We start from the raw sequence: 25,552 nt of genomic DNA, 5'->3' as shown, positions 1-25,552 counted from the left end.
GGCCGCAGCAAAATTTTCCAAGTCTTGACCGGTCCGCGGTAACGAAAAAGTTGGGGACCACTGCTCTAGACTAGCAGCAGCAGCAATTAGCAAACAGCTGGGAAACTGCATGTCTGTTGAGCTTATCATATGAGCTACTTCTTAATCCAACGCTCCAAACTGTTGTGTACTGAGAAACATTGCCATGAAAGCAGAGTTTCAGAAAGAGCAAGAGCTTCTTAAAGGGACAGAGACCAGTTTTAAGATGTCAAATTTATGATTTGTAGATCTGTAGCATTTTTATAACAACTGAGTGTAACATAGTTGGTTGTGCTGAAATTGGCACTATATGCCTGTAGAATACATAATATCACCCCTTTAAAGACTTGGCATTCTTCTGATGGAAGCAAGAACTTACGATTTTCTGCTAGATTAAACTGAATATGCTGTAAGTTTGTAAGTGTGCTTCCTTATCTTAAGAGACGCATTTGTTTGATTTGCTTCCGCCCGTCTCGAAGTCTTGGAAATTAACATCTGTAATCTGCTCATGAGGATTTTATGTGTAATTCTTTCTTAAAGTATATACATCTCCTGAGCTTGTCCACATTTTGTCACTTCACAATCACAAATGTTTGTGTATTTTGATTAGGATTATATGTGATAGACCAAGACAAAGCCATGTAGTATATTAGATAAGTGAAAGAGAATCAAATTAAAATAGGATGTCTGATGTACATTCAGTTTTAGCCTCTTTGATTCAGTATTTTATAGAAACACCGTCTGCTGCAGTTACAGCTGCAATTATTTTTGAGTTTGTCTCTATCAGCTGTGCTCTGTTACAGATGGACATTTTTGCTCATTCTGCTTGGCAAAATAACTCAAATATGCTACAGAGAAACTGTGTACTTTATTTATTTTTAACTTTTACTAAGGTTAAAGTTGGGTCTTTTTTTTTTTACCTTATACTAGAATGATCTTTACTGGACCATTCCAGTATACAAATGTTTGTTGATTGAAACAGTCCCTTTGTCTCTGGTTAAATGTAGTTTCTGTGACGATCTGTGTTTTTGTGTATTTTTTTCTTGTTTTTTTCTGTCCTTGTTCCCTCGTGAGTCTCTGTGATGTCCTGTCCTCCCTGTTGATTGATCCCAGCTGTGTCTAGTTTTCCTGATGACCCTCCCTGTGTATTTATACCAACCTGTTGTCTTTGTTTCTTGTAAGGTTCTCGTCGTTTGCACTGTTGGTTGTACGTCTGTCTCCTGTTGCTGCTCCTACTGGTTCCTCGTTGTCTTCCCAGCCCTCCATGCTCAAAGTTCAAATCCATGCTGAGAGTGGAGCTCCTTCTATCAGGGCTCCTCCGCAGCTCTGATTGGCTAAGCAATGTAACGTGATCCTCTGCAGCAAGTGATGGCAAAGCGGGGCGTCATCAGACTTTACACAAGTGTGTCTTTACTTCCGCGGCAGAGGCTCCACCAAACCCGTGAGACCGACTCATCGAACCCCTGGGGTTCGATCGAACCCAGTTTAAGAACCACTGGTTTATTGGTATCCAAAGTGCAGCTGAGGTCCAATTTTCCATCGAATGATGACAAGTAAAGAATAGTACAAACTGCGGCACACTTTTTACATTTTTACAGGGAGATTTTCAGTCATACTTGGCCTTTCTACAGGATATAAATGAAAAATGTACTCAGGAAAAAGACCAAGAAAAGAAATTTAATCTACTTTCACCTTAAGCACATTGAGTTGCTCGTACTTGTAAATTCTTCTTTACAGTTTCCAAAGAAAATAATTTTAAAAATTCTAAGAGTTTGTTTCCATCAAACCACTATTTATGTTTTGCATTTCTGAATTACTTATACCCAGAATAACCTTTGAAGTGGCTTCCAGTGAAAACGATTTGTGTTGTACAGCTAAGCGTGTGCAGCATCTAAAAAGACCTTGGAGAACAACTTAAAGGGCATAGTAATTCATTAAAGATACGTGGCAGTTAACTTGTGTAGTTCTAATTCTTTTTGTGCATTTCATCAATGTTTGAAGTACTTTGTTATTGTTTTTTCTGTTTGTTTTAAATGCGAATAAAACACAAAAGCTATAAAAAATTCCTCCAAACATTCTCTATTATTCTGTCCCTGAGAAAATAAGTTTGATGACCCTAACTTACATAAAACATAAATAAAAGGGTCTGATTTAATCTTACTGGAAAAATGAAAGTTACACAGAGTCGTACCAGTTAGAAAAAACTATGTTTACAAAAATGGCTGACAAAAATTCGCCTCAGATTGTTAAGATGTTTTTATTATCTGAATAAATCACTGCAGTGGTAAAATTAGCAAACATTCTGTATTTAGAAAATGTGTTGAACAGAAGCAAAAAGATGTAATGACGGATAAATGTATGCAAATGCTGGAAGTTCAACACATCTTTATCTGCAGGACAAATTTGCCAATATTTCCCTTCATCTTCCTGGACCAGTAAGATGAACATATGACATCGTGTAGCTGTTGAATACTAATACTTACTGTCGTCCCTGAGATAAAAGTTGTGCAGATGAGCTGTAGAAAACAACAACGGTCGTTCCCCGCTGTTAGAGCTGGATGCTGAACATGATGTTAGAGCAGGTCTCAACTGCATGTTTCAGTGTAAAATAAAATCAAGTTTAAATTAAAAGACTAACGAAGCTTGTTTTCTTGTTTAGCATTGACAGACGGTTGTTTCCTGTCTCACAGATTTCTTTTGTTTTTTGCTTTTTTTATAACAATGATTCAGACGAAACAATATGAAAAAGTATTTATCTCCTAAAGTTAATCACACAGGCACAAACTGTGATCTCTGGAGTAATTTTGGCCTTTGACTAGGCCATCAGAGCTTTGATGCGGCCTTCATTCAGTCACTTGGGTGTTGATATACTGGTTTGCATAAGGTCATTATGCAGAAACAACATTGTAAAGTTACTTTTACAATGGGTCTCATTGGGGTTTGCTGAAAAAGCCTTAGAAATATCTTTGTGATTATTTTTCTGGACTGATGGATGTCAATGAGTTTACTCTCATCTTTTTCTAATTTCTTTTGGGGTAAGCTGTGTCGCTCATTAAGGCATTTTCTCTCACGTTGTCAGATAGGTCTCATTTAGTTTACTTTCTTTTTCTAAAGTTCTTGCCTTAGTCAGGCCTGATCCCGAAACATTGTCGATTACAGTTACTTTAAGCAATTAATTGATTAAACTGAGTTTTTCGGGGTGCTGTGGTGACGCAGGGGCAAAGCACAACCCACATATTGAGGCCTTAGTCCTCATGCTGGTGTCGAACTACTTTCAAATAAACACCACTAGAGCCAACAAAGCCTTAAAAAAAAAAAGAAACTGAGTTTTTCAGGGACAGGTTGGCTTGGAAAACATTTTTTTCCTAATTAATTAAAATTATATTTAATTGAAACATAATAGTTATTGGAAGCAGTTTCAGTATTAAAACTTTTAGTGATATAGTTAGTAATCTGAAACATTTGGGTGACAAAATTGCAAGAACTATTAAAGAACAAATATTATGAAGGTGTAAACAAAGTTTCTTAAAACATGTTTCTGTTGCAGGGCTTTAAAGTCTTGTGGGCCAGGAGGACCTCCTCATGTGAAGCTTGTTATTGAGTGGGACCACAGCTCTAAAGAACGGTAGGCGCTGCCCTAAAGTTTCATTTTTAGCACAAAGTAACGAGCGTTTTCTGATGCTGTCCAGAGGGGCTTGTTTGCTAAAACACTAACTGATCGGTTTTATCTTTGTAAGATGGAGCACACATAGACTCCCACTGCTTCTAGCAGCGAAAACACAATTTAGCAACTGCATGCCAACGACACACACTGTGTTTGCTTCAGTTTGTTTGGCAACATCCACGAGGAGGTGGTGAAAGACGCAGAGAGCGTGAGGAGCCAGCAGCAGCAACACCTGCAGCAGCACAACTGCACCTTGGACGAATGCTTCCAGCTTTATACCAAAGAAGAACAGGTGAGACAGATGGCTGCAAACGTCAGCTTCTACTTTGTTGAACAAAATTCTGCATTTCAGAATGTCAGTGAAAAGAGAAACAATATAAAATCTGAGAGAAAGTTTATCTGTGCTCTTGGATCTGCTCTCCTTTGCTGGAAACAGAAACATTCCCCTGCTGCTTTTAAATTGTTCACAAGAGAGCAGAAAACGGCAGCGCCACGACCAGAATGACCATTTATGCTAGGTTTTGAGCTGAAGACTTTAAAGTTTGCATTTATTGTTTAACTATTGCAGTCAGGGTAGATAAATGTTGCTTCCACTGTTTTAGGGAGCTCAGGGATATTAAAGGACGTACTACTTAACGTAAAACTATAGAAAGTCAGGTATGTGATGAGCCTGGAAATCTTTCATAGTTTTTCAATAAACCCTCAACAAAGGTCCAGGAGTTGCAGACCCTTGAAATTTTGGCTGAGCAGTGGTTCCATAAATCTTGACTTTTTTTTTTTTGCTGCATACCTTGTAGGTGACAGTATTTGCAGTATTTTTTTTCTTTGTCTTTGTTGGAATTGTGTTTTTATATAATGTGAAAAACCTAATGAATATATTAAAAATGGAAATCATTGGATACTGATTTGATAAAAATCTTCTATACAACTCATTTTGAGATTCTGAAAATATTTGTTCTTTTTGAAGAAATAGCCTTGTCAGTTATTTTTGGCATTAGAAACACCGCAGCATTGGAAAAAAATAAAAATAAAACACATTATTGCGACTAGTCAGACCTACAGTGGAATATTCTACACTGACCACAGATTCTTTAAAACAGTTTGCGATTTATAAAACTTTTACAAAAAAAACAAGCTTTCTCCTTGTGAAAGCTCAGCAACACTATTAACTCTCATCTGGTTTTTAGAGGGCTGGCATTTTGGAGAGTTCTAGCGTAGTTTGAGAAAGCGCTGTTGCTAGAGCAACAAAAAAAAAACCCAACTCTGCTGCATTTGCAGGTCAGAATAATATTGGCAACACATTTTCTGTGATGACAGTAAAACCTAACAGCAAGAGCTGGTGAAAAATCCCAAATTGCTCAGTTGGAAGATTGAGGTGACGGACAGACGGTCCTTGATTGGTCACCAGATAGCTGTCAGGCGGAAGGAGGCCAAGAGGAAAAGCAGGAGGGATTTAAAAGGATCAGTGAAATGAGACTGGGTCTAACTAACAGAAGGTGTAATGTTAGAGACAGACAATGAACCCAGACGTGAGGTGAGATGGATTTTACAGAAAAAAATAAATGAATTAGTATTGCAAATTATTGTTTATGCTAATTTTTAATATAAATAATGATTTGCTGTAAAGGGCAACATTGTTCTTTACTTCATATTTCCTAAATGGCAAAATGTTTGTTTGACTTCTCAACTATGACTGGAGTGGTTCTTAGTGGAATCTGAAGAAGTTCAGAAAAGCATCTAACATTTCCATCAATATGTTTTCCAATTACCAGGTTATGAAGGTCTTGAGAGTTTTCTGTTTCCACCCAGGATGAGTTGGTTCTTGTGTGATGCCTTGGCAAAGAGAAACACTTCAGTGGCCTTCAAAACTAAATGAACTAAAAAGTGTAAAAGTGCAAAAAGTGTTTAAAAGCTTATAATGTAAAACTGACACATTGACTCTAAGACTTAGAACAAACAATAGTGTCTAAAACCTTACAATGTTTGATTTCAGCTCGCTCCAGACGACGCCTGGAAGTGTCCGCACTGCAAGCAGCTGCAGCAGGGCATGGTGAAGATGAGCCTGTGGACGCTGCCCGACATCCTCATCCTCCACCTCAAGCGCTTCCGTCAGGTGTGTGAAACCGAAACCGGTTCATAATGAACTCAGGGGTTGTGATTTAGCATGCACTAATGTCATGTTGTTGGATAAATGCTTAAATAAATGTTTTTGTATGAGCGTGTGATCAAATCCATGACAGGCCAAGAGTTTTATTTCTTGCTCCTTCAGCTGAGTAAACAGGAAATAAGTTACAACATAAGAGAGTAAAAGTCAATAATTTGCAAAAGAGCTAGGATGTTAAATTGGTTCACGCATGTGAGTTTAAAAATAAAGAATAAACCAACAACAGAGTCTAACCTCAGGGCCAATAAAGAGCAGTCAGATATTAAACACATCAGTGGCTGTGATAACTTCCCAGTTTATAATTTTCTACTTTTGATAGCAGTTGGACACCTAAATCTTAATTTAATTAATTGGAGGCTTTGAAATGTGATCAATCGCATTTGATCAAATACCAATTTTTGACACAGTAAACTGTAATCTTGTGGTTTTGGTTTTACAGATCCAGGTGTAGTTTATATTCAAGATGGGGTTTTTTTACTAGTAAACCATCTTTCTTATACTTCCAAAATAAAACAAAAACTTTATCAATAAATGAGGCAGGATTTCAAATAATGACCTCAAATAATCACATTAATGTGCTTTTTTACTTAAGGAACACTCAGCCTGCAGTAAAGCCATTACACTTTTTATATTTCTGCTTTGTCAAGAAAGGTGATGAATACATCTTTTTTTTTAAATACCTAGTTTGAACAGTATTTCTGTTTTGCTTGATAGTTTAGTTAATTAATGCGCTGACTTGTTCAGAATCTGTGTAAGCTACATTACATTTATTTCTTAATTGGTTCAGGACAACGATATCTGCTACAATATAATTACAGATTCCAATTCTGAGCCTGCTAATATTAAGATTTCTGTTTTTCTATATATCTGCCGGACCTTTGCTTTCATTTCCTCTGTTATTCCTGTGAATTACTCCTCATGAATATTTCCTTAAACTTGATCAAATCTGCATTTCAATCCTACATTCAGACCAGCTATCCATTTTCCTTTTCCATCTCTGATATATTCTGACTTTTTTATAAAATGGTGTTTTGCACCCACGAGAATCTTCACCGAAACTCTTTCCTTACTTTTTACGCCATTTATTCTCTAAATGGCTGCATGTGTCATGTTTTGATAACTTTTCATGATTTTTAAGATTGTCAGTAATTCACTTCTTCACAAACAAAATACCTCCTTCCAGCACCTGATACTCCACTTTTATTTGTATGGCATATGTCAAGGTTCCCAGCTGTAAAAATGTTCATCCTCTCTTGTTATCTTCTCCTATTGTGCCCAGTATTGATATTTTAGAAAGCAGCTACACTAATCTAAGCAGATTCAACTAAACAAGTGTGAAAACTGATTCTCTCTGTCTTGAAGAATACCATCATTGATCCAAGGACACCAAAAGCATTCTAACAAATAATATAATGCTTTCAGCAGATGTGAAAACAGAAAGTTTTATTATTGCCAAAAATGTTAACAATTGTACATATGCAAAAAAAAACAAAACAAAGCAGGATAAAAAAAACTGTAGATTTTTAAAAAGAAAGCGTCAAAGTGAATGTCTGAGGGGGTTCTCTAGTTTTATAAAATAAAGAAATTTTATGGAGAGCCTTCAGGTGTCTGCTAGATTGCTAAAGATGTTTTTTAGTTTTTAGCTGTGTGAATCCAAGCGTGCATACTAATAAACAAAAATGCCCTCATGAGGAATTGAGAGTCCAGAACTAAATTTTGCAGAGAAAATGTTGCCAAAGTCAGGTTGTAGCACACTGACAGACTCCAACCAAAAAAACTAATACTAAATCTGAATGTGCTTTGACATAATTAATTCAATAGGATTAACAAATATGGCACCAGGTGAATACACCTTCATTTGTTTTCTTTGTAACAGGTTGTCTTGTATTTCAGTTCAGTATCTCTGGATGCATATCTCGCTTTTATACAGCGCCGTAATATTCACAAGTGGATGATCTAAACACATCAGATCTGGTTTTGGAGTAGAAAACAAAGCCTCACCTCAAGATTAGTTCAGACCAGAGCTGTACAGAAAATTTTAGCACTTTCCTCACAAGCTTGTCTTTTTCTCTTGTAAATCAACCAGTTTGAATAAACAATGTCATTTCTGACCATAAGACTGGTAAACATCTGGCCAGATTGACGCCTGAAGCTTGTTGTTACTGAAAATGTGGTCTCTCTCTGTAAGTTGTTTATAAATACTCATTTGAATGTTAATGAGAATGTTTGCATATATTACTTTGATCAAAAAACATTCAAACATTTTAAAATTCACTGAGCATTTTTACGGTTTGATCCTTTCTGCCTGAAGTCACAATTTCTTACTGTAAATAGTTAAAAACCTAAATTTATGTGACATAATTACAGACGAGGGATATAAACCTGAGACCAGCACTGAAGATGATCACAAATGTTCAGGTCAAAGCTTTCAGAGACATTGATTCTTGAGTGCAGCCGACTGATTTCTCTACAGATGCTAATTTATATTCATCTTAAATTCTCTGACTTTTACTCTTTTTATCTTTCCGTTGGCAGAATGCTTCAGTTTCTTTGGTGAACACAACTTTTTTTTTATGATTTCACCGAAGTGGAAAGGATCTAATGTATGGTTTTTGATTGACAGCTTCCTGTAATGCTTTAGCTTGTGGACGTAATGCAATTCTGAAATAATTAAAAACGTATCCGACCTACCAGTGTTCACATTCACACACAGCACTCTTCAGGGCATGAAAGGGTTTTTGTGCTGCCTTCGTTTGGTCCGTCCAGAACGTTGTGAAGTCTGAAGAAACGACTTTAGTGCCGTTACATTTTCTCTTGCGTTGTACCGTGTAGGTCACAGCGTTTGAATGACACTGGCGGTGGGTTTTATGTGCCATGTGCTTTTATCACAGTCAGAACTGAGAGCATCTATCGGTGTTTCTCTGTGACCCGTTTAGACACTGGTGGTACAGGCTTTCACTGCTGTTCTGGATAAAAACAACACAATGGAGCTGAATATTCTCTGCTTGATACAAAAGCTGTCCACATTCTAGTATCTAATTAGTCCACTGGTAGAATTAAATGTAATCTACAGCCAAGATACTCCTCTCCTCGGTTGGAGCCTTCCTGTTTTTATTCACGAATGGCACCACATGCATAGAGCTATAGGTACATCTCGGTAAATTAGAATATGCATTCCAGTGAGTGGAGGGCAGAAACCTTTTGAAAATAACTTTGAAGCAGAATTTTTGTAATTTTTTATTGGTCTGATGTATTATTCTACTCTTACATGTCATGTTTTTATTACTTGTGAGCACAAAATCATTACAACCAAAAAAATGCAACCTTGAAACTGTCTGTACGCGTGTAATTGATCTCGACCCCAGCCTGTTCGCGGTCCAGTATTTACAGTATTTACAAATTATTTGCAGAAAATTTGCTAATATCTAAATTATTTAACAGAAAATGTCACGTGTGAAGCTGATTGGTTGCAAAGCAGCCAATCATTTTTATTAGCACTGATTGGCTGAACTCACAAGACGGTTAGTGCCAAGAGGGTTTCTACTGTGTGCATTAATGCATGTTGGAGTACATTTGGTGTTTTGAGGTAGAAATTATGCAGGTTCAACTGTTTATAGACTGAAATAAATAAACTTTTTGATAATATTCCAGTTTATTCAGATGCATCTTTATACACCGAGCAATACTGGAGGAAGACTTGTAGAGATTAGAGTCAGAAGCTCTACCTTGCAGCATGACTATGCTTTTTTTCCCCCCAGAAAATTATTCTTTGTTTTGCTCATCATTGTGAGATCCTGTTACAGACGTCTGAAATTATGCAGTAGCGATGACAAAATCCTCAGCTTGAGAATCGTGATGTCCAAACCCATCGTAGCTGTGGAAACAAACTACTTTGTCCTCATCCCTCATATTATGAGTCAGAATCGCATAACAATTTGACGCCCAAGAAAGAAAAAAAGGGAATGTTTGTTTTATCAGTATTTTTTTGAGGACATTGAACACAATTATTAATTTACCAGATCTATTTTAGCTGCTTGATTTAAAGGGCAAACAATCATCATTTTTATAACGTCCTTTTCAAATGTGTTCAGCCTTTGCAGCTTGTGGTAGTTATTTTAATTTCTATGTCTAATACTGAGAAACATAAAATGCATGTTTCATTAGATTTAACTCAGAAGGCTCTTCTGTTTCCTACAAGTGTGTTTGCAAAGTATTAGTTTCCTCTGGGAGTCAACTGAATGGACATCTGGAATTTATTTATCCTTTACAGTTTTTTAGGTTGTTTTGGCTCTAAATTATAACATATATACCCTTTAAAAGAAAAGACCAATTAAGAGAAGTAAGCCTGTGTTTGCATTACTTTACTTCTAGGGTTTGTAATCCACTATAGTATAATTATGCTGAAGGCATTCTCCTCTCATCCTTATTTCAGTAGATTGTGTCTTTGTTCCAAAGTCCTGCTGGTCGATGACTCTAACTAACCAAAATGTTTCTGTTTCCACTGGCTGCCATCCAAACTAAAAAGTCTGATTAATTCTCTCTGTTGCTCAGAGAATCGGGGAGGTCTCATTTGCAATAAATCTTGTTCTCTCTTCTCCCTTAAGAAGCATACATTTGCTCTCTACAGCCAAAAGGTTGGAGACAAAGAGTTGTTGTCAAACACTGACCTGGCAGAGTTTTACATCTTGCTGAGCGTTCTCACATTTTTGTTTAGTTTTTGTTCAGGAACTCGTACAATTATTTGCTTTGCTGAGATTTCTCTCAGTTATAACACGATTTGGCCTTTTTTATTCTGCGTTCTCCTGGTTTGTGAGCATCGGTATTTAACCTTCTTTCACATTAGGCAGCCAAAACTCTGAATGTTGAATGTTGGTGAATGTTCCCACAAGGTTCAGCTATTCAGAGTATTTCGTACATCTTCCTTTTCCAGAAGCACTTCAATCCAAATGTTGTTCAGTGAGATTTACATGTTGCCAGAACACCCGAGGGTCAACGCATGTGAGCTGTAGGATGAATTGTGGAAGTGTGCCAGGAACTGAGGAACTCCACCCACTTCCAGTGTTAAGCCATCCTGCCTCTCTGTGTCTCGTCACACACCATTAGCTCCCCAAAGCATCATAAGACAAGCCTCAGTCACCACCTTGTTCCAGCAACCTGTCCAGATTGTCATGCAGAGAGAGATTATTTAGTCTCTGGATTAGACTTCACTTAGTCCACTGAACTCTGTGACCTGAAGCAGTTTTAAAGAACTGTCAGAGGTCAGTCATGACATTTCTGATGTTGGGGGCATATTTGTAGTCTTCACAGGTTTTAGGAGTGTAAAGAAATCCTTTGACAGCGACATCAATCGTGTGTCTCAGCTTGCAGAGAAATTGCAGCAGCAATTCTGTACTCAGCAGTAGGAAGCAATATGAGCAATATATTTCTACTTTAGGTAAAACCAGAGTTCTTAATCGCATCTAACCACATTGTCTAGTTTGTAAAATGAGACATTTCACAAGACACTTCATAAGCGGAAATGTCTCATTTCTGCTTGGGAAAGTGGGGCCTGGGGGTGATAAGCTCCACTACCCACTGATCCTGCATTTCATTCACAATTCACACTGAAAGATGACTTACATTATGGAGAAGACCAACAGGGCCATCAGGTCCTTTATGCCTGCCTGGTTCAGCAAACCAAACAAATTGATTAAGGCACTCTTAAAGCCAACCACAGGGGGACACACGGCTCCTTTAAGGATGTGCTAGAATGCATGCAGAGAGCAAGACACTAGCCCTTTCTGCCACCAAGAACAGAAGAAGCATTGCATCTAAGGGGCGTCTTCTGTCACGTTGATTTCCTCTGCACATATTTTCTTCTTCTGCCACTTGTTAAATGTTGGCATATTTTATCTGTAGCATCATCTACCTGTAACTATAGAACTGTAGGAAATGCAAGTACCTCTAGGAAGAATAGAAATGCTAAGGGATGTTCTTCAAGACTCCTCACAAATCAGCTGGTACATCAAAGTATAACTGCTGCTTGAGAGATGGCAAGAGTGTCAGAGTGAAACCCTGTGTGTTTTAGGTTAGGTTTAGCATAAGGGTCAGTTTTAGGTTGTAGAAATGAACAATACATGAATGTGAGACGAAGCAAAGTCCTTGTAAGGACAGGAAGACATTATGTGTGTGAGGGGGAGAGGTTGGAGTGGGAGCAGGAGAGGAGGGGGGTGAGAATGTGCACATGTTAAGTCACATCTTCAAACACTACAATTAGGCTGAGAGCCAAGAAGCAGCTTTGCCTTTCTTAAAGAAAACATCTTCCTGCTGTCTTTTAAATAGACGGTGACTGCCAGCTATAAATAATCTTCAATGATACTCGTGTTATGCTGGGATGATTGCCTGGAGTTGGAAGCTTGATGTTTGAGTTTATGAAGTGATTATGTTTTAAAGATCAGTGGTTTGGTTCTTGTAATTAGTTTAATCCTTCAGCATCTTCAAATGTCTGACTTTTTAATCCTTACTTGCACTACTTCATAACTCTCTGTGGCTGTACAAGTGGACAGAGCATAATAGTGCGTTCAATTCAGTTAAAAATATATGTTTTATTGATCGAAAGGGAAACTACTTTTATTTTCAGGATTAATCTAATGTTTGTAGAGAGCAGAGGCTTCAGTGGAAACTACTGTGATTCTTAAAGCTTGTCCAGTTTTTGAGAAATTCTTTCATGAATACAACCAATAAATCTCCTTTTGGAAAAGCGGAGCATGAAACGTTCTTGCTACTCAGAGCTGCTTTTTAGATAAAGGGGGATTTTTTTCAATCTGTTTTCTCTCAATGGTGGGTTTCAGAAACATTACTTTTGATAAGAAGGGCTGTTTTGATTTGGTTTTGAAAGGCATATAGCAATACCTTAAAATTATTTAAATTAATACCCAGTTCAAAATGACCAGCATCAATCTGCACAGCTGTTTGCAGCTACATATAAGACTACAGATGCAATGTTTACTGAATGAAAATGATTATCCAATGTGCTTCATCCCAATGTGTTCTGTTGACGTTCTTCTGTATTTAGATTATTCAAAAGATTGTCAGTCAGCAAGCTAGATTTTTTTTTGTTGCCTTGATTATTTGTGGGGGGTGGGGGGAGTTTGGCTTGAGAAATATCCAGGCATTTTATATCTTTTGAAGATCTAAAATGCATCAGTAATTACATCAGTATGTCTCTCAGACTGATAATTGCCCGATACATTTGGACAGCCAGATACGGTGCAGCAGATAAAAGACAGAAACACACTCAAGTGAGAGAGCCGGTGGACGGCTTGCCAGAGATGAAAGATTGGCCAGGAGGCACGACATGCATTACAAACATAGATATATGAATGTTGGTATTTTTTGCTTTGTGCACAATTGTTAGGCAAGTAGTTTAACCATTTCATGAGCTGAACGGTGTTGAGCTGCTCATAAGCAGGAAATTTCCACTTAAAGAAAGCGGCTGTCTGAACAGAGTCTGTTGTTGCTTCTCCACAGAAAGTTGATCTTCATCAGATCAAGAAACTGACTGAATCCATGACTGGAAGGCTTATCGCTGTTATTGAAAACAAGGATGGCTTTATCTGTCACTATTTTTTTAAATGTCAAATGTTTATTGAAAAATGTTGAGTATCAGTTCTTACTTGAACAGATAAACATACAAAAAGTGAGATGGGAAAATGTTTTTCATTTAGTTGCTGTGACGATCTGTGTTTTTGTGTATTTGTTTCTTGGTTTTTTCTGTCCTTGTTTCCCTGTAAGTCTCTGTGATGTCCTGTACTCCCTGTTGATTGATCCCAGCTCTGCTTACTTTTCCTGATTACCCTCACTGTGTATTTAAACCCACCTGTTGTTCTTGTCTCTTGCCGGGTCCTCGTCTACTGTCGCATGTCTATGCTCTCCAGTAGAACTGTAAAGTCCTGGTTTGCTTAGCTCTCTTTGCAGTCTTTTTTGTCAGTTGCTACCGGTATTTAGCTGTGTGCTATACTCACTGCTGTGCTGCCTGTATTGGACTGTTTGAGCTTTCATCATTAAATTGATCATTTTCACTACAATCTGGGTTCAGCCGGCGTCTCTCCTGACCACCTCGAACCCACTCCATGACAGTTGCATGATTATTCTGTGCAATAATAGTTGCCAAATAATTGTGCAGACATGTTATTCTAAGATAGTCAAAATCTCACTTTTACTTTCTTCATGTTGAAGGTTTATTAACATTTTTGGACTAACCGAGAGCATAGTTGGTGAGTAATAAAAGAAAATAAATATTCAAAAGTAAGATTTTGCTAATAATTGTGCAAACACTGTAAAGTATCTCATTTCCCTCCTCTCTCAATTTTCCCATTTTTCATAATATTTATGGGCAGCTGAACAACACTGCAGAGAAGTTTATTTCTAACAATACGCTTATTGATTGTTTTGAATTATCCGTTTAAAAGAGACCAGCTTACCTCATTTACAGGAAACCAATTTACTGGAAAATAATTTCAATATCACAAATGGTTGAATTTAGGAGTTTTTGAGTTTTTGCAAGCGAGTCGGTAATTAACTTTTCTCTTCTGAACAATAAATTGATGTTTGAAAACCAGATTGATCTGAAGTCTGTTGTTCAAGAGTGATACTTGAATGCACCCCGCAAGGCCCAGCCATCTGTACAGCTGCAGAAAGCTTCACAGGAATCAAATCAAACAGTAGACAAAACCCACATTATCTTCAAGTTTAAAAATGAAACATTTCCCCCCGTGCAGTTTTCTCGGTTGACAAGTTCTCTACAAATGTAATTATTTTGCTATTCAGACTGAAAAATATTTGCAGTGACAAATGATCACTCTCAACATTTCAGCCTTTAGAGTAAAGCAGGAAAATTTAAAACCAACAAAACTGAACGAGCCATTAGTGGTGACAACAGACGACATTAAGGTTGTAGATTGATTTGAACGATTGTGACGATGTAAAATAGAAACAAGGTTTCGTACATTAAAAAGGTACATTAAAGCTTAAATGACTATTTACAAATTCAGATCTGAACACATTGCAGCAATTCACAAGCGGTTCTTAAGAAAAAACAACACAATTATATTAATTGGTGTCATTGTGTTGTAATTTGTTTTAAACTTATGTATGTGGTTTAATTTGTTTTACTCGTGTAACCAGCTTGTTGTGAGTTGCAGATTTTCTTTTTCAGATCCTTCACGCAAATGAGATCTGGACCTCAGTGGGGTTCTACCTGGTTAAATTAAAGGAAATAAATGAGCAAATAAAATAGGAAATGAGTGCAGGAATTATCAAAATGGAGAAACGTGAGGAAGTTACAGTAAGTTTGTATGTTAGAAATTCACAACATTTACATCATTTGACAACTAAGCAAGACTTTGTTCTTTGCACTGCAAAAGAAATTTTTTTTTAGGAGTCCACTGCTCTGATTATTTCAGAATAAAACCTGCTCTTTGCTCCTGAAGCTCTGTACCTAATGACTTCTGAACCTCCCATCTAGAGGTAACCGGGTCACAGATAAAGAGACTGGCTCTGCTTTTTATTCCTTTGAGGCCAACATCCTGTAGTGATGGAAATGATGTTTGGACAATTACCTTGACCGCTCTCTGCATGTACTTCTGAGCAGCCATCACGACCCGCAGTGATTCATTTGGTTGGGAAGGATCCGAATGATGCAACCATAGAAGCTTCTTGGAATATTTTAGTTTGCTAAAAATGTTCCCAGTTTCTTGCTGAGCTTTGCTGACCTGAAATGTGATGACATGCAACCATCCGAGATCTTTGCCTCTGTCCTCCGCACCACCTCAGGTTTTCTTCCCCATGTGCAGCATCATTTTCCTAGTTTTATTACCGACAGACAGGTTGTTATTAAATGCATCCTGACACCATGTCTGCCTCTCTCCTGTGTGCTGTATTCTGTCTAATCACCAACACAGATCAGGCTGTTCTGGTTGTCTACATTATTTGGGTTAATAATGGTGTGTCTGTGTGCCTGCACTGAGTGAAGAGTGACTATGGATCTGATTTCTAATCTCTAGTTCTTGTAAATCCTTTGATTGTTTTTGGTTATCTTTAAAAACTATATTTAATAGCGCTTAAAAAAATCCTGCCATTCAGCCAGTGAAAGCTTGTTACTTATATTGGAGTTACTCTAACATAACTTCTTCTAGTGGGGAAAAAGTATTTGATACACAGTCGATTTTTCAAGTTTTCCAACTGAGAGATTAGAGAGGTCTGTCATTTTCACAGTAAATACACCTCAGCTGTGGAATCCAGAAAATCATAACTTATTCTTCAGCTTTTGGATGCCAGATTCAAAGTGTCAGCAATATTTTAAACAAGCTAATACTAGTGTGTTTTCCAACTTAAAAAAATACGTGTGCAATGTGATTGAGCTTAAAACGGCCAGTTTCCCTCAAGGTTCTCCGTCTCGGTCTGGCCAATCAGACTATGCTACCCTGCCTCCAGAAACAGCCAGCGATCCTCAGTGTGGAGCCGGGATCAATCTGGGGGAACATGGTAGACACTGTGCATGTGTTACCTCTGGAAATGAACAGCCGGGGCTTCACAACACGCCCGCTCATGTACCACATGGTGTTTGCAGAACATTGGAGCTTCAGGTTTGACAGAAATGAACCATGTCTGGCTTTGTCTGGACTTTTTCTTTTTCAATCCCTGTCCCCAGGCAGCAGTCTGGCTGGTGATGGAAACGTCTGCTGCCTTGAATTAGACCTGCACGACTTGTGAAAACATGTTACTGCAAAACCAGAGAGGATTATTCATGTTTTTATTCAATCTTTTTTCGATTATTGTAAGGGACTTTTCATGGGCTTGAATGCGAAGGATCTTATCCGTCCCCAGTCTGCTCAGAAGGCTGCTGCAAGGCTTCGATTGGGACAGGAACACACTTGTGAAGAAAGTATAAATGAAGTTCACTTGCATACTGAACATTCAGTCAGTTCAGACTGAAACAGCAATGTCATGTTTTAATCAGAATCTACTTTATTAGCCAATATTCTGTTCACACACCTGGAATCTGACCTCAGTTTCAGGCAGTCACATGGAACAAGACATTAAGATTAAATAGATCATCTTCAGGGGAAAGAAAATAAGGGATAAAAGAAGCAGTACCTACTTGTATGTGTATGTACAGCCATTTTATATGAAGAAAAGAAAAAAAAGGCAGGCTGTGATAGTGAAAATATGCTTATTGTATTTCAAAGTAGAGCAGCTGACAACTCAGGCTGTAAGGTTTCATTATTTTCATCGGAGACGACCTGGGGGAAGAATCTGTCCCTGCGGAAGCTCGTTTTTGCAAACAAGGCTCTTTCTGCGACCTGAACATATGATAAGGGAAAACTGCTGATAGCTCAGAAAACGGGGCAACACCTCCCGCATTTTTTTGATACTGTCCGACCTCTCATTATGTTGGCGTTTCTATAGACTTCAGCAACATTTTCAGTGTGAACAGGCTGTCAACAAACCACTCAGTCAGGCTGAGGTGGCTTCTTAAAGGGGTTTTCCTATAGGTTCAAAAGTAAGAGTAGGTGCATTTTAAATTTTTATGTTTATAATTCATTCTTCCATTAACTTTTTTGTATCTATATGATATTAAATATATGTGCATCTCAACAAATTTGAGGATTATTAGTTTGTTTCCACATTTCTTTTCATTAAGTGAAACACATTGCAGAATAATTACTCATTATTTTCTTCTTGCAGCGAATTAAACCTTATTTAATATTAGAATGTTACATTAAATTACAGATTGAGAGGCTTAATGAAAAAGATGTCTTTTTAAAAAGGTGTTTTTATTTTGTCAAACCTCATTAGAAATCTGAATTACAGAGATGTAATGAATTGATGTGTTATTACAATTACACAAAATTACAAACTTTAGCCTCCTTAATGTTTGTTTCTGAAATTGGTTATGAATCTCTCCAAAGACTAAATGGAAGTGAAGGTGAAATTAAATTATATGCTTTGATTTAGAGTTTTAAAAGAACTCTTTTAACAACTTTATGACACATTTTATTATATCTTATGTCTGTATTGCAGGCTTATTTTGTTTTCAAAAGTCTGGGTGAAGTGTAAGTACTAGCTTGTTAACTTATCTGTATCTGCACTCATACTGTGTCTGGAAAAAAACTACCATCAGGACACCCCAAGTTTTAACAACTAAAGAGTATAAATAAAAAAAATAGATAAAAATCTAAGACAGGATCAGAAATGAGAATTTTAGGATGTGCAAATGGAAAAGTTAAGCGAAATAGGTCACATTTTAGATACAGAAGTCCTTCCCCTTTCTGTTTGGTCATTTCTGTGAATCATTGAAATGTATTTTAGGATATATGAGATATTGTGATATGCTAAAAGTTTTAAGGACAGGAAAAGTATAATTTTATAGGTCTAAAGAGGGTTTCTAGTGGAATTTCTTTTCATGGCCTCCTCTTTTCCATTCTTAATGACTGCATGTTGGGGTTTGAATTTTGTTTAATTCAGTTTCATGCATTCCTCGTTTTTAAATCAAGCAAAAACTTCTTGTTGCCACTTTATGAACTTTTAAAATGATTGTTTGGTCTAACAATCTTTCACAATGTCCTTGAAATGTTCAAACAGGTTGGTGAACGGAGGAACAAGCTGTCTACCCTGGTTCGGTTCCCCCTGACTGCGCTGAACATGGCCCCTCATGTAGCGAAGAGTAGTCAAAGTATGAAGAATCTGCATTCGGGCTCTTCTTCCTCTTCCCGGAAACAGACTTCAGGTCAAACTCATCCTCCTGCTGACTCACTCCTCCCACAAGATTACCTGTACGACCTCTATGCTGTGTGCAACCATCATGGAGGAATGCATGGAGGACACTATACAGGTATGGAGCTTTTCTTCTTTCAGTTTTTTAAGTGCTAACCTAAAAACTCTAGTTGATTCAACTCTTGGAGGTTTGATCAAATTAATAAAAAATTAACACAACTTACTGCTGAAAGTTTATCTTTCACAAACTCACATTTAGGTTCAAAATCTAAAACTGGCTAAATCTATTTGACTTAGAGTAGAAGCCAGAGTAGACACAACTAAATGTGGCTCCAATGTTTTACAGTGTAGCCATCTCACTTCTTCTCCTGTTCATCCAAGAGATACAAAAAAAATAAAAAATTGGTTAGTTCAGATCATTTCAAAACCAATTTTTGGCCCAGAATTACCTTACCGACATCCGCCCTTTAAAAACCAAACAAAACCTGCCCTGTTTTAGTTAAAAGACAAGATGCTGCCCTGTTCTTGATCCAGTCACAGAATATTTGAGTTCAGCTGCAACTCATCACACACACATAATTACCTTTGATTTCCACCGAGAGCAAATACCTGATTAGTCAGATCAAGTGTTCCTGGTAATTTGATTGACCTCAGTTAATCTACAGAAAGTAGGCAACATCCATGACAACCAATAATAGAAATATAACGAGAGAACATTAAAATAAATATTCACCTTTTTCATGAGGCTTGAAAGATAAACTTAGAAATATATACATTTAACCTTGAAATATATGTATTTTTCTCTTGGCTTAAGGTCAGTTAAATATTCTCTTGCAGACCTTGAAGTGCTTGGCTATAATTTCTCTGATTTCAAGACATTAACTCTAAATGTAATTTATGAGAAATTAGTCAGAAGCTATTAATAGCTGCTCTGGAACTTTACTGCTGGAAAACATAAGATTGCATTTTGCCGTCACGATGAAAGCTGCTTTACACAAACAATGTGCTCAGTATGTACATGCAGTTTATTATTAAACAGACTGTGATTGCACCTCCGCTCTGTGCAAGAGTTAGAGATGTGAAAAGTTTCCCTTAAACAACAGATTTATTTTATATATGAGCACAGAGACCAAGTAAGTGGGAAGCAGCATAGGCTGGGCCTGAAAAAGCACGTAGGTGAACAATATATCAACATTTTTCTTTATTTTATTAGTATGACATAACACCGTGGAAGTTAGCATTTAACTAACTTCAACTTGTTTTTTAAATCAAATTTCAAGCTTCATTTTTTTATTAAATGGAATATAAACAAATTCAAAATGTTCACAAGTTCCAATTCTGAACAGTTTAGACAAGTTAGACATTTTGATCCATTAAAATTAGTTTGGTAGGTGATGCTGGCAGGATCTGATTTATTTATGGAGAATCTTACTATCACAGTTCGCTGATCATTCATTCGGGTGACCTCAAACTGGAAGGAGAAAGGTTTTTCTCCTTCAATTCGACTTCGCTTTGAACATGCTGGGCCCTTAAGTGCAAAGGGTCTAGAGGTTAATATTATGGAATGCAGTTTCCCAAGCAAAGGAAGTTATGGTATTTTCCAAACCACTGGGTGTTTCCGGAGTTGGAGAATCATCAATCAATCAATCAATCAATCAATCAATCAATCAATCAATCAAATTTTATTTGTATAGCACATTTCAGCAGCAAGGCATTTCAAAGTGCTTTACATAATTAAAATAAAATCAGAGAAAGAGAGAGAGTTAGAAAAGATTAAAAAAGATAAAAACATTATTAAAAGTAAAGATAAAAACATTAAAAACATCGATCCACATGAGGACTTGCCCTTATGGGGTTTCCTCGAACAGAGTTTTAGCAGAGCGACATCATACAAGGATTCTTAAACCTCAGAGTTTTAGCAACTTACAAGGATTCTCAAACCTAAGACATTAAAACCCGCAATTTAGCCATAAGCAACTCTAAACAGGTGGGTTTTAATTTGAGATTTAAAGGCACACAGTGTTTCAGCTGTTTTACAGTTTTCTGGAAGTTTGTTCCAAATTTGTGGTGCATAGAAACTGAATGCTGCTTCTCCTCGTCTGGTTCTTGTTCTGGGGATGCAGAGCAGACCAGAACCAGAAGATCTGAGGGGTCTAGACGGTTGGTACAGCAATAACAGATCTTTAAGATATTGTGGTGCCAAACCGTTCAGTGATTTATAAACTAACATCAGTATTTTGAAGTCTATTCTCTGAGCTACAGGGAGCCAGTGTAGGGACTTTAAAACTGGTGTTATGTGCTCTACCTGGTTTTAGTGAGAACACGAGCAGCAGCGTTCTGGATCAGCTGCAGCTGTTTGATTGATTTGTTAGTCAAACCTGTGAAGACACTATTGCAATAATCAATGCGGCTAAAGATAAACGCATGGATGAGTTTCTTTAGATCGTGCTGAGACATAAGTCCTCTAATCCTGGAGATGTTCTTCAGGTGATAGAATGCTGACTTTGTGACTGTCTTAATGTGGCTCTGAAGGTTCAGGTCAGAGTTCATCACTACTCCCAGGTTTCGGGCCTGATCGCTGGTTTTCAGTTGTAATAACTGACGCTGTGCATTGATTCTGGTTCGCTCCTCTGTAGGTCCAAAGATAATAACTTAAGTTTTGTTTCTGTTCAGCTGGAGAAAGTTTTGGCACATCCACACCTTTATCTGTTCTAAGCATCTATTCAGTGAATGGATGGGTTCAGAGTCATCTGGTGACATCGTGATGTAGAGCTGTGTATCATCCGCATAATTGTGGTAGCTAATCCTATGTCCTGTTATAACCTGAGCCAGTGGGAGCATATAAATATTGAAAAGAAGGGGTCCTAGGATTGAACCTTGGGGTACATGTCAAAAAGTTCCCCAGCTCTCCACAGAGCTGCCTGGGACACAATTTTAAGATGTGTGGCAAACGCCATCTTGCCCAGCAGCTTGTTTTGATTTAGGCTCCCTATCTGTAATTTCTCCTGGCTGGTTGTGTTGCAGAATCCCTTCAAAGGGAGGATGATGGAGTCAAGATTTCAGAGTAAATCAGTAGGACCAAAAGTGGTTTGAAGTGTCTCATTAAGTTGCTGAGTGGCGAGTGATGCATGGGGGTCTTACAGGTAAAATGATGGTAAAAGAAGGCAGCAGTGAAGGATAATGAAGCTAAAATTATAGAAAAGCATGATCATTTGCATGTTGTGCCTTTTAGCTACTCCACTGGTTTTGCTCTCGGATGCTGTTATCTCTCTCACCCCAGTTCAGACTCCACTAATTGTATTTCCTTGCAGTTTCTCCTCCAACTTTTCCTAAATTTGTCCCTAGTCAACTTTGTTTTTTCCTTAATGATCTTTCCCTAAAACGCAGATATAAATGTACAAGAACAATAAAACATCTGAATATAAATTTTATAAAACAATATTTTGAATTGAATTTTGAGTCAAATGGTAAAAACGGTGTGTGGAAGGATAAAACCTGTTGCTAGAGAAGTATGATGGAGTTGGATTTCTTTCACAACCATCTGTGAAAAACATGCTTTTTTGAAGGTCATTTATGTTCGTATGATTAAATGTTTCGCTGCCGAGTTTAATGGGAACATGAAATGAAAATTATGTACATATGCAGGAACCAATCAGTATCAGTCTCATCACCGCAGCACCGCTCCACTGATGTACCACATGCTCTGAACATGCATTCAGAATAATGTGTTGTTTTTTTCTTCAAACAAGCGATAAGCAGAATTGGCACTGGTAAGAATTAACATTGCCGTTTCTCTAATGTCTTGTATAACGACCTACTTATCCAGCAAATTTGTTTACACTTACTTCATTCACTCCTGTTTCAAGAAACAACATCATTATCGTCCTCAGACGTTTTCCGTTAATTTTCAGTCATACAGCAGAGAGTGAGCATGCCGCAAATGCCACCGCTGCTCAGGGTGACTCAGCGCTCTTGTTTGCTTACATTAAACATGTTTTGATCAAATTCATCAAACTAAATGATTGCAAAGTTTCCAAATGTAAAGGTACCACACAATTTACCTGCTAAAACACCTGCAAAATCCTAATTTAAGTTAGCGTCATGACAAAAAGAATTACTACAAATGGCAACAAAACAATTCAAGTCAAGTCAAATCAGCTTAAACAAGCTGCTGACAAAAGTGTTGCTCCTGGTCTGTCTGAAAAGAAAAACTCTCAGTGGTATCCAGGCTCTGCTTCTCCTCACTTGTTGCTTTTTAGCAGAAACCCATTTTGCTGCTGTAGGCACAGCTGAGCTCTCGTTCTCCAGATACACCAGCCGTTGGCAGCGACCTTTGGCTACTTCTGTTATGCTTTTATTGAAAGATATGCATCGTGATGAAACCAAGGCTTTAAGTTCTTCTGCATCTACTTTAGCTCGGCCATAAAGGTTTACCGTTATTCATTTTCAGGACCTTCAACTCAACTAAAGCAATTCAAAGTCTCTCTATAGCCTCATGAGAATGTTTCCTCATGGTTTTTACTTTGTTGCTTTAAGAGCTGACTTGTAAAATGTTGTTTTGACTAGATTATTGTTGAACTTGCCTGATGGGAAGGGACAATGGCACTGAATCTTCAACATCTTGTTTTCCCTAGCTACATGTTAAGGTTAAGGCTGCCGGTAATTATGAGACGTTGTATGTGTCTCAGCCCTTTCTGTTTCTACAGCTTGAGTTGCATCATCATGAGAATAACAGATTCTTCCTGCTAATGCAGAGCGTGTAAAAAGATTGAAACAGAAGAAGGATTTAATAGAGTAAATAACTCCGGTTTTTATGCTACTAGTTGTTGACATGAATGGCAGAGTGAAGCCTGTGAAAATCATTTTCTTTCTATGTCTGGAGGCTACAACGAATTAAAAAAGGATCCATTTAGGGTTTTAAAGTTTCAATTTAACGAGGCCTTTATAAATGCATGTTACGTTCTGATCCAGCTTACTGTAGGAACTCTGTGGACGGCCAGTGGTACAGCTACGATGACAGCAGCGTGGATCTGGTGCCAGAGGACGAAGTGTGTACCAAGGGAGCTTACATCCTTTTCTACCAGAGACGCAACGTTATTCCTCCGTGGTCGGCCAGCAGCTCTGTTCGAGGTATGTTTTCCGGCAATGTTAATATCCTCTAAGAATGACAAACTCAGAAATTCCCTCTGCTGCTATAAAAGTGCTTCATATGTCAAAACTAACTTAAAAGAAATGTGACGCTTTGAAGTTGGGCCTCTGTCTCTAAGAAGTTCTCACTCGTCACAACAACGCTCTGACATTATGCCGTTTACAACAGCTCATAGGAGCGAGGAAAAAAAGCTTTTAAGATTTACGTCAACAGGAGCAAGAAAATATTCACTAAAAATTGTAACATGAGTGAACATTTGTTGCTTTGCCAACCAGAACTTCATCAGTTCTTAGGCACGAAACTTTCCAAGTTCAAGTGAGCAGGTAATTTGTTCCGAAGCATGTCTCCTCTACCAGAGAAATCTGTCTGAGCAGATGATGCTTCACAGAACTGAATTTGAACACTTGAAGCAGCTCTGCAGGTCTGATATTTGAATGTAACCACAAACAGGCGGTTGCACAAATCTGATAACTACTTAAATACTGATTTCAGAGAATAAATCAGTATTTATTATCTGAAATCAGATAATAAATACTGATTTATTATCAGTATTTAAAAGTCTCCCAGACACACAGTCTGGGAGACTGTCTGGGAGACACACAGTCTGCTTTTGTTTTCTACAAAAACAAAAGCATGTTTTTGTAGAATCTAGCTGTGGTGATGCCTTTCAAAGCTTTTAAAGCTCACTTATAGAAATACTCTACAGATTTGGTTGTTGACTGATTATAATCTAATCAAATGTTATTCAAATATTTTTTTTCTTTCTAAATTGACACGATATGAAACAAAATGAAAGGAAATGGTGATGCAGATTTTAGCACACAGAGCAGTGGCTGTTCTCTTGTATTTTTGAAATGCAGGAAGGCCTTGGTCACATGGCAGCGGGACCGCTGTGCTGTCCAAAGATCTGCCTGCTCAAAATATGGCAAGGGATCAACTGGCCATTTTCAATCTCTTGCTGATAAAATTGCACATCCATTTGTAAGAAACAATGCCTAGAATCAATCTTCATTTGCATTCACAATATGTTTAGAAAGACACAACTGCTAATCACGGGTTGGCTTCAAAAAGAGCTCAGTATGCTTGTCACGATCTTCACAGATGATCGTATGTTTCCCCACAGCAAATAGTTCAGTCACGATTCCCTTCAGTAGATGAATCTATTCTGTGAATCCTGTTTCTGAGAAAAAGCTCTGAACGGTTCTGTCTTGGCAAATATAGTAATAAACATTTCACTGCCGCAGAGAAATGAATCTAACTCATACTGGGATTACTGTTTGCTTCAATAGTATGACCTTCTTCTTCTTTATACCTACAGTTGACAACAATATTGAGGGCTCCCAAAATCTTTTACAACCTTTGAAGGTTTTCATATTTAGTCACGTTGTCATTACAAACCTTAATGTAATTTATTAAAACCTTTTCAAATAAGCCAGTAAAACAAATTTCATAGCTCCTTTTCTAATTATTCGTAAATAACTTACTTTTATTTTAATGAAAACTTGAATGGTTGGGGTTGCTATGTATTTAGCCGTCCCCATTTGTAGATCCACTTTTTGTTACAAGTCCAAGAGCTTGTGGTGTTTGTCCACCAGCTCCAGAGATGGAGTATTTTTACACTTTTTTTGTTTGTGTTTGCAAGATACTTTGAGCTTGAGCAGCCTGGATGCAGGGGGATCTGAAAGGATCTCAGTTAAAACTACGCCTGGGGTTTTAACTGAGTCACTCTAACAATAATTACGCCTGAATTTGAGCCAGTCGGTTGTAGTTCTGGCTTACAATGCTGTCCTGCTAAAAGCTG

General features: G+C 37.6%; 1 protein-coding gene across 1 annotated transcript in view; it reads left to right on the top strand.

Moving 5' to 3' along the window:
• usp43a (ubiquitin specific peptidase 43a) overlaps positions 1-25,552 on the top strand; it is a 122,952-nt gene that overhangs the window by 75,431 nt on the left and 21,969 nt on the right. The window contains exons 10-14 of the mRNA XM_008414659.3: positions 3,566-3,643; positions 3,845-3,974; positions 5,676-5,795; positions 18,471-18,720; positions 23,574-23,732. Of these exons, the coding sequence (XP_008412881.2) occupies positions 3,566-3,643; positions 3,845-3,974; positions 5,676-5,795; positions 18,471-18,720; positions 23,574-23,732 (737 nt within the window). The remainder of the gene's footprint in view (positions 1-3,565; positions 3,644-3,844; positions 3,975-5,675; positions 5,796-18,470; positions 18,721-23,573; positions 23,733-25,552) is intronic.

Source organism: Poecilia reticulata, chromosome 1, assembly GCF_904066995.2.
Source record: "Poecilia reticulata chromosome 1, P_reticulata-male-v2, whole genome shotgun sequence".
NCBI classification, from domain to species: Eukaryota; Metazoa; Chordata; class Actinopteri; order Cyprinodontiformes; family Poeciliidae; genus Poecilia; species Poecilia reticulata.
This window is presented reverse-complemented; position numbering and strand designations above follow the sequence as displayed.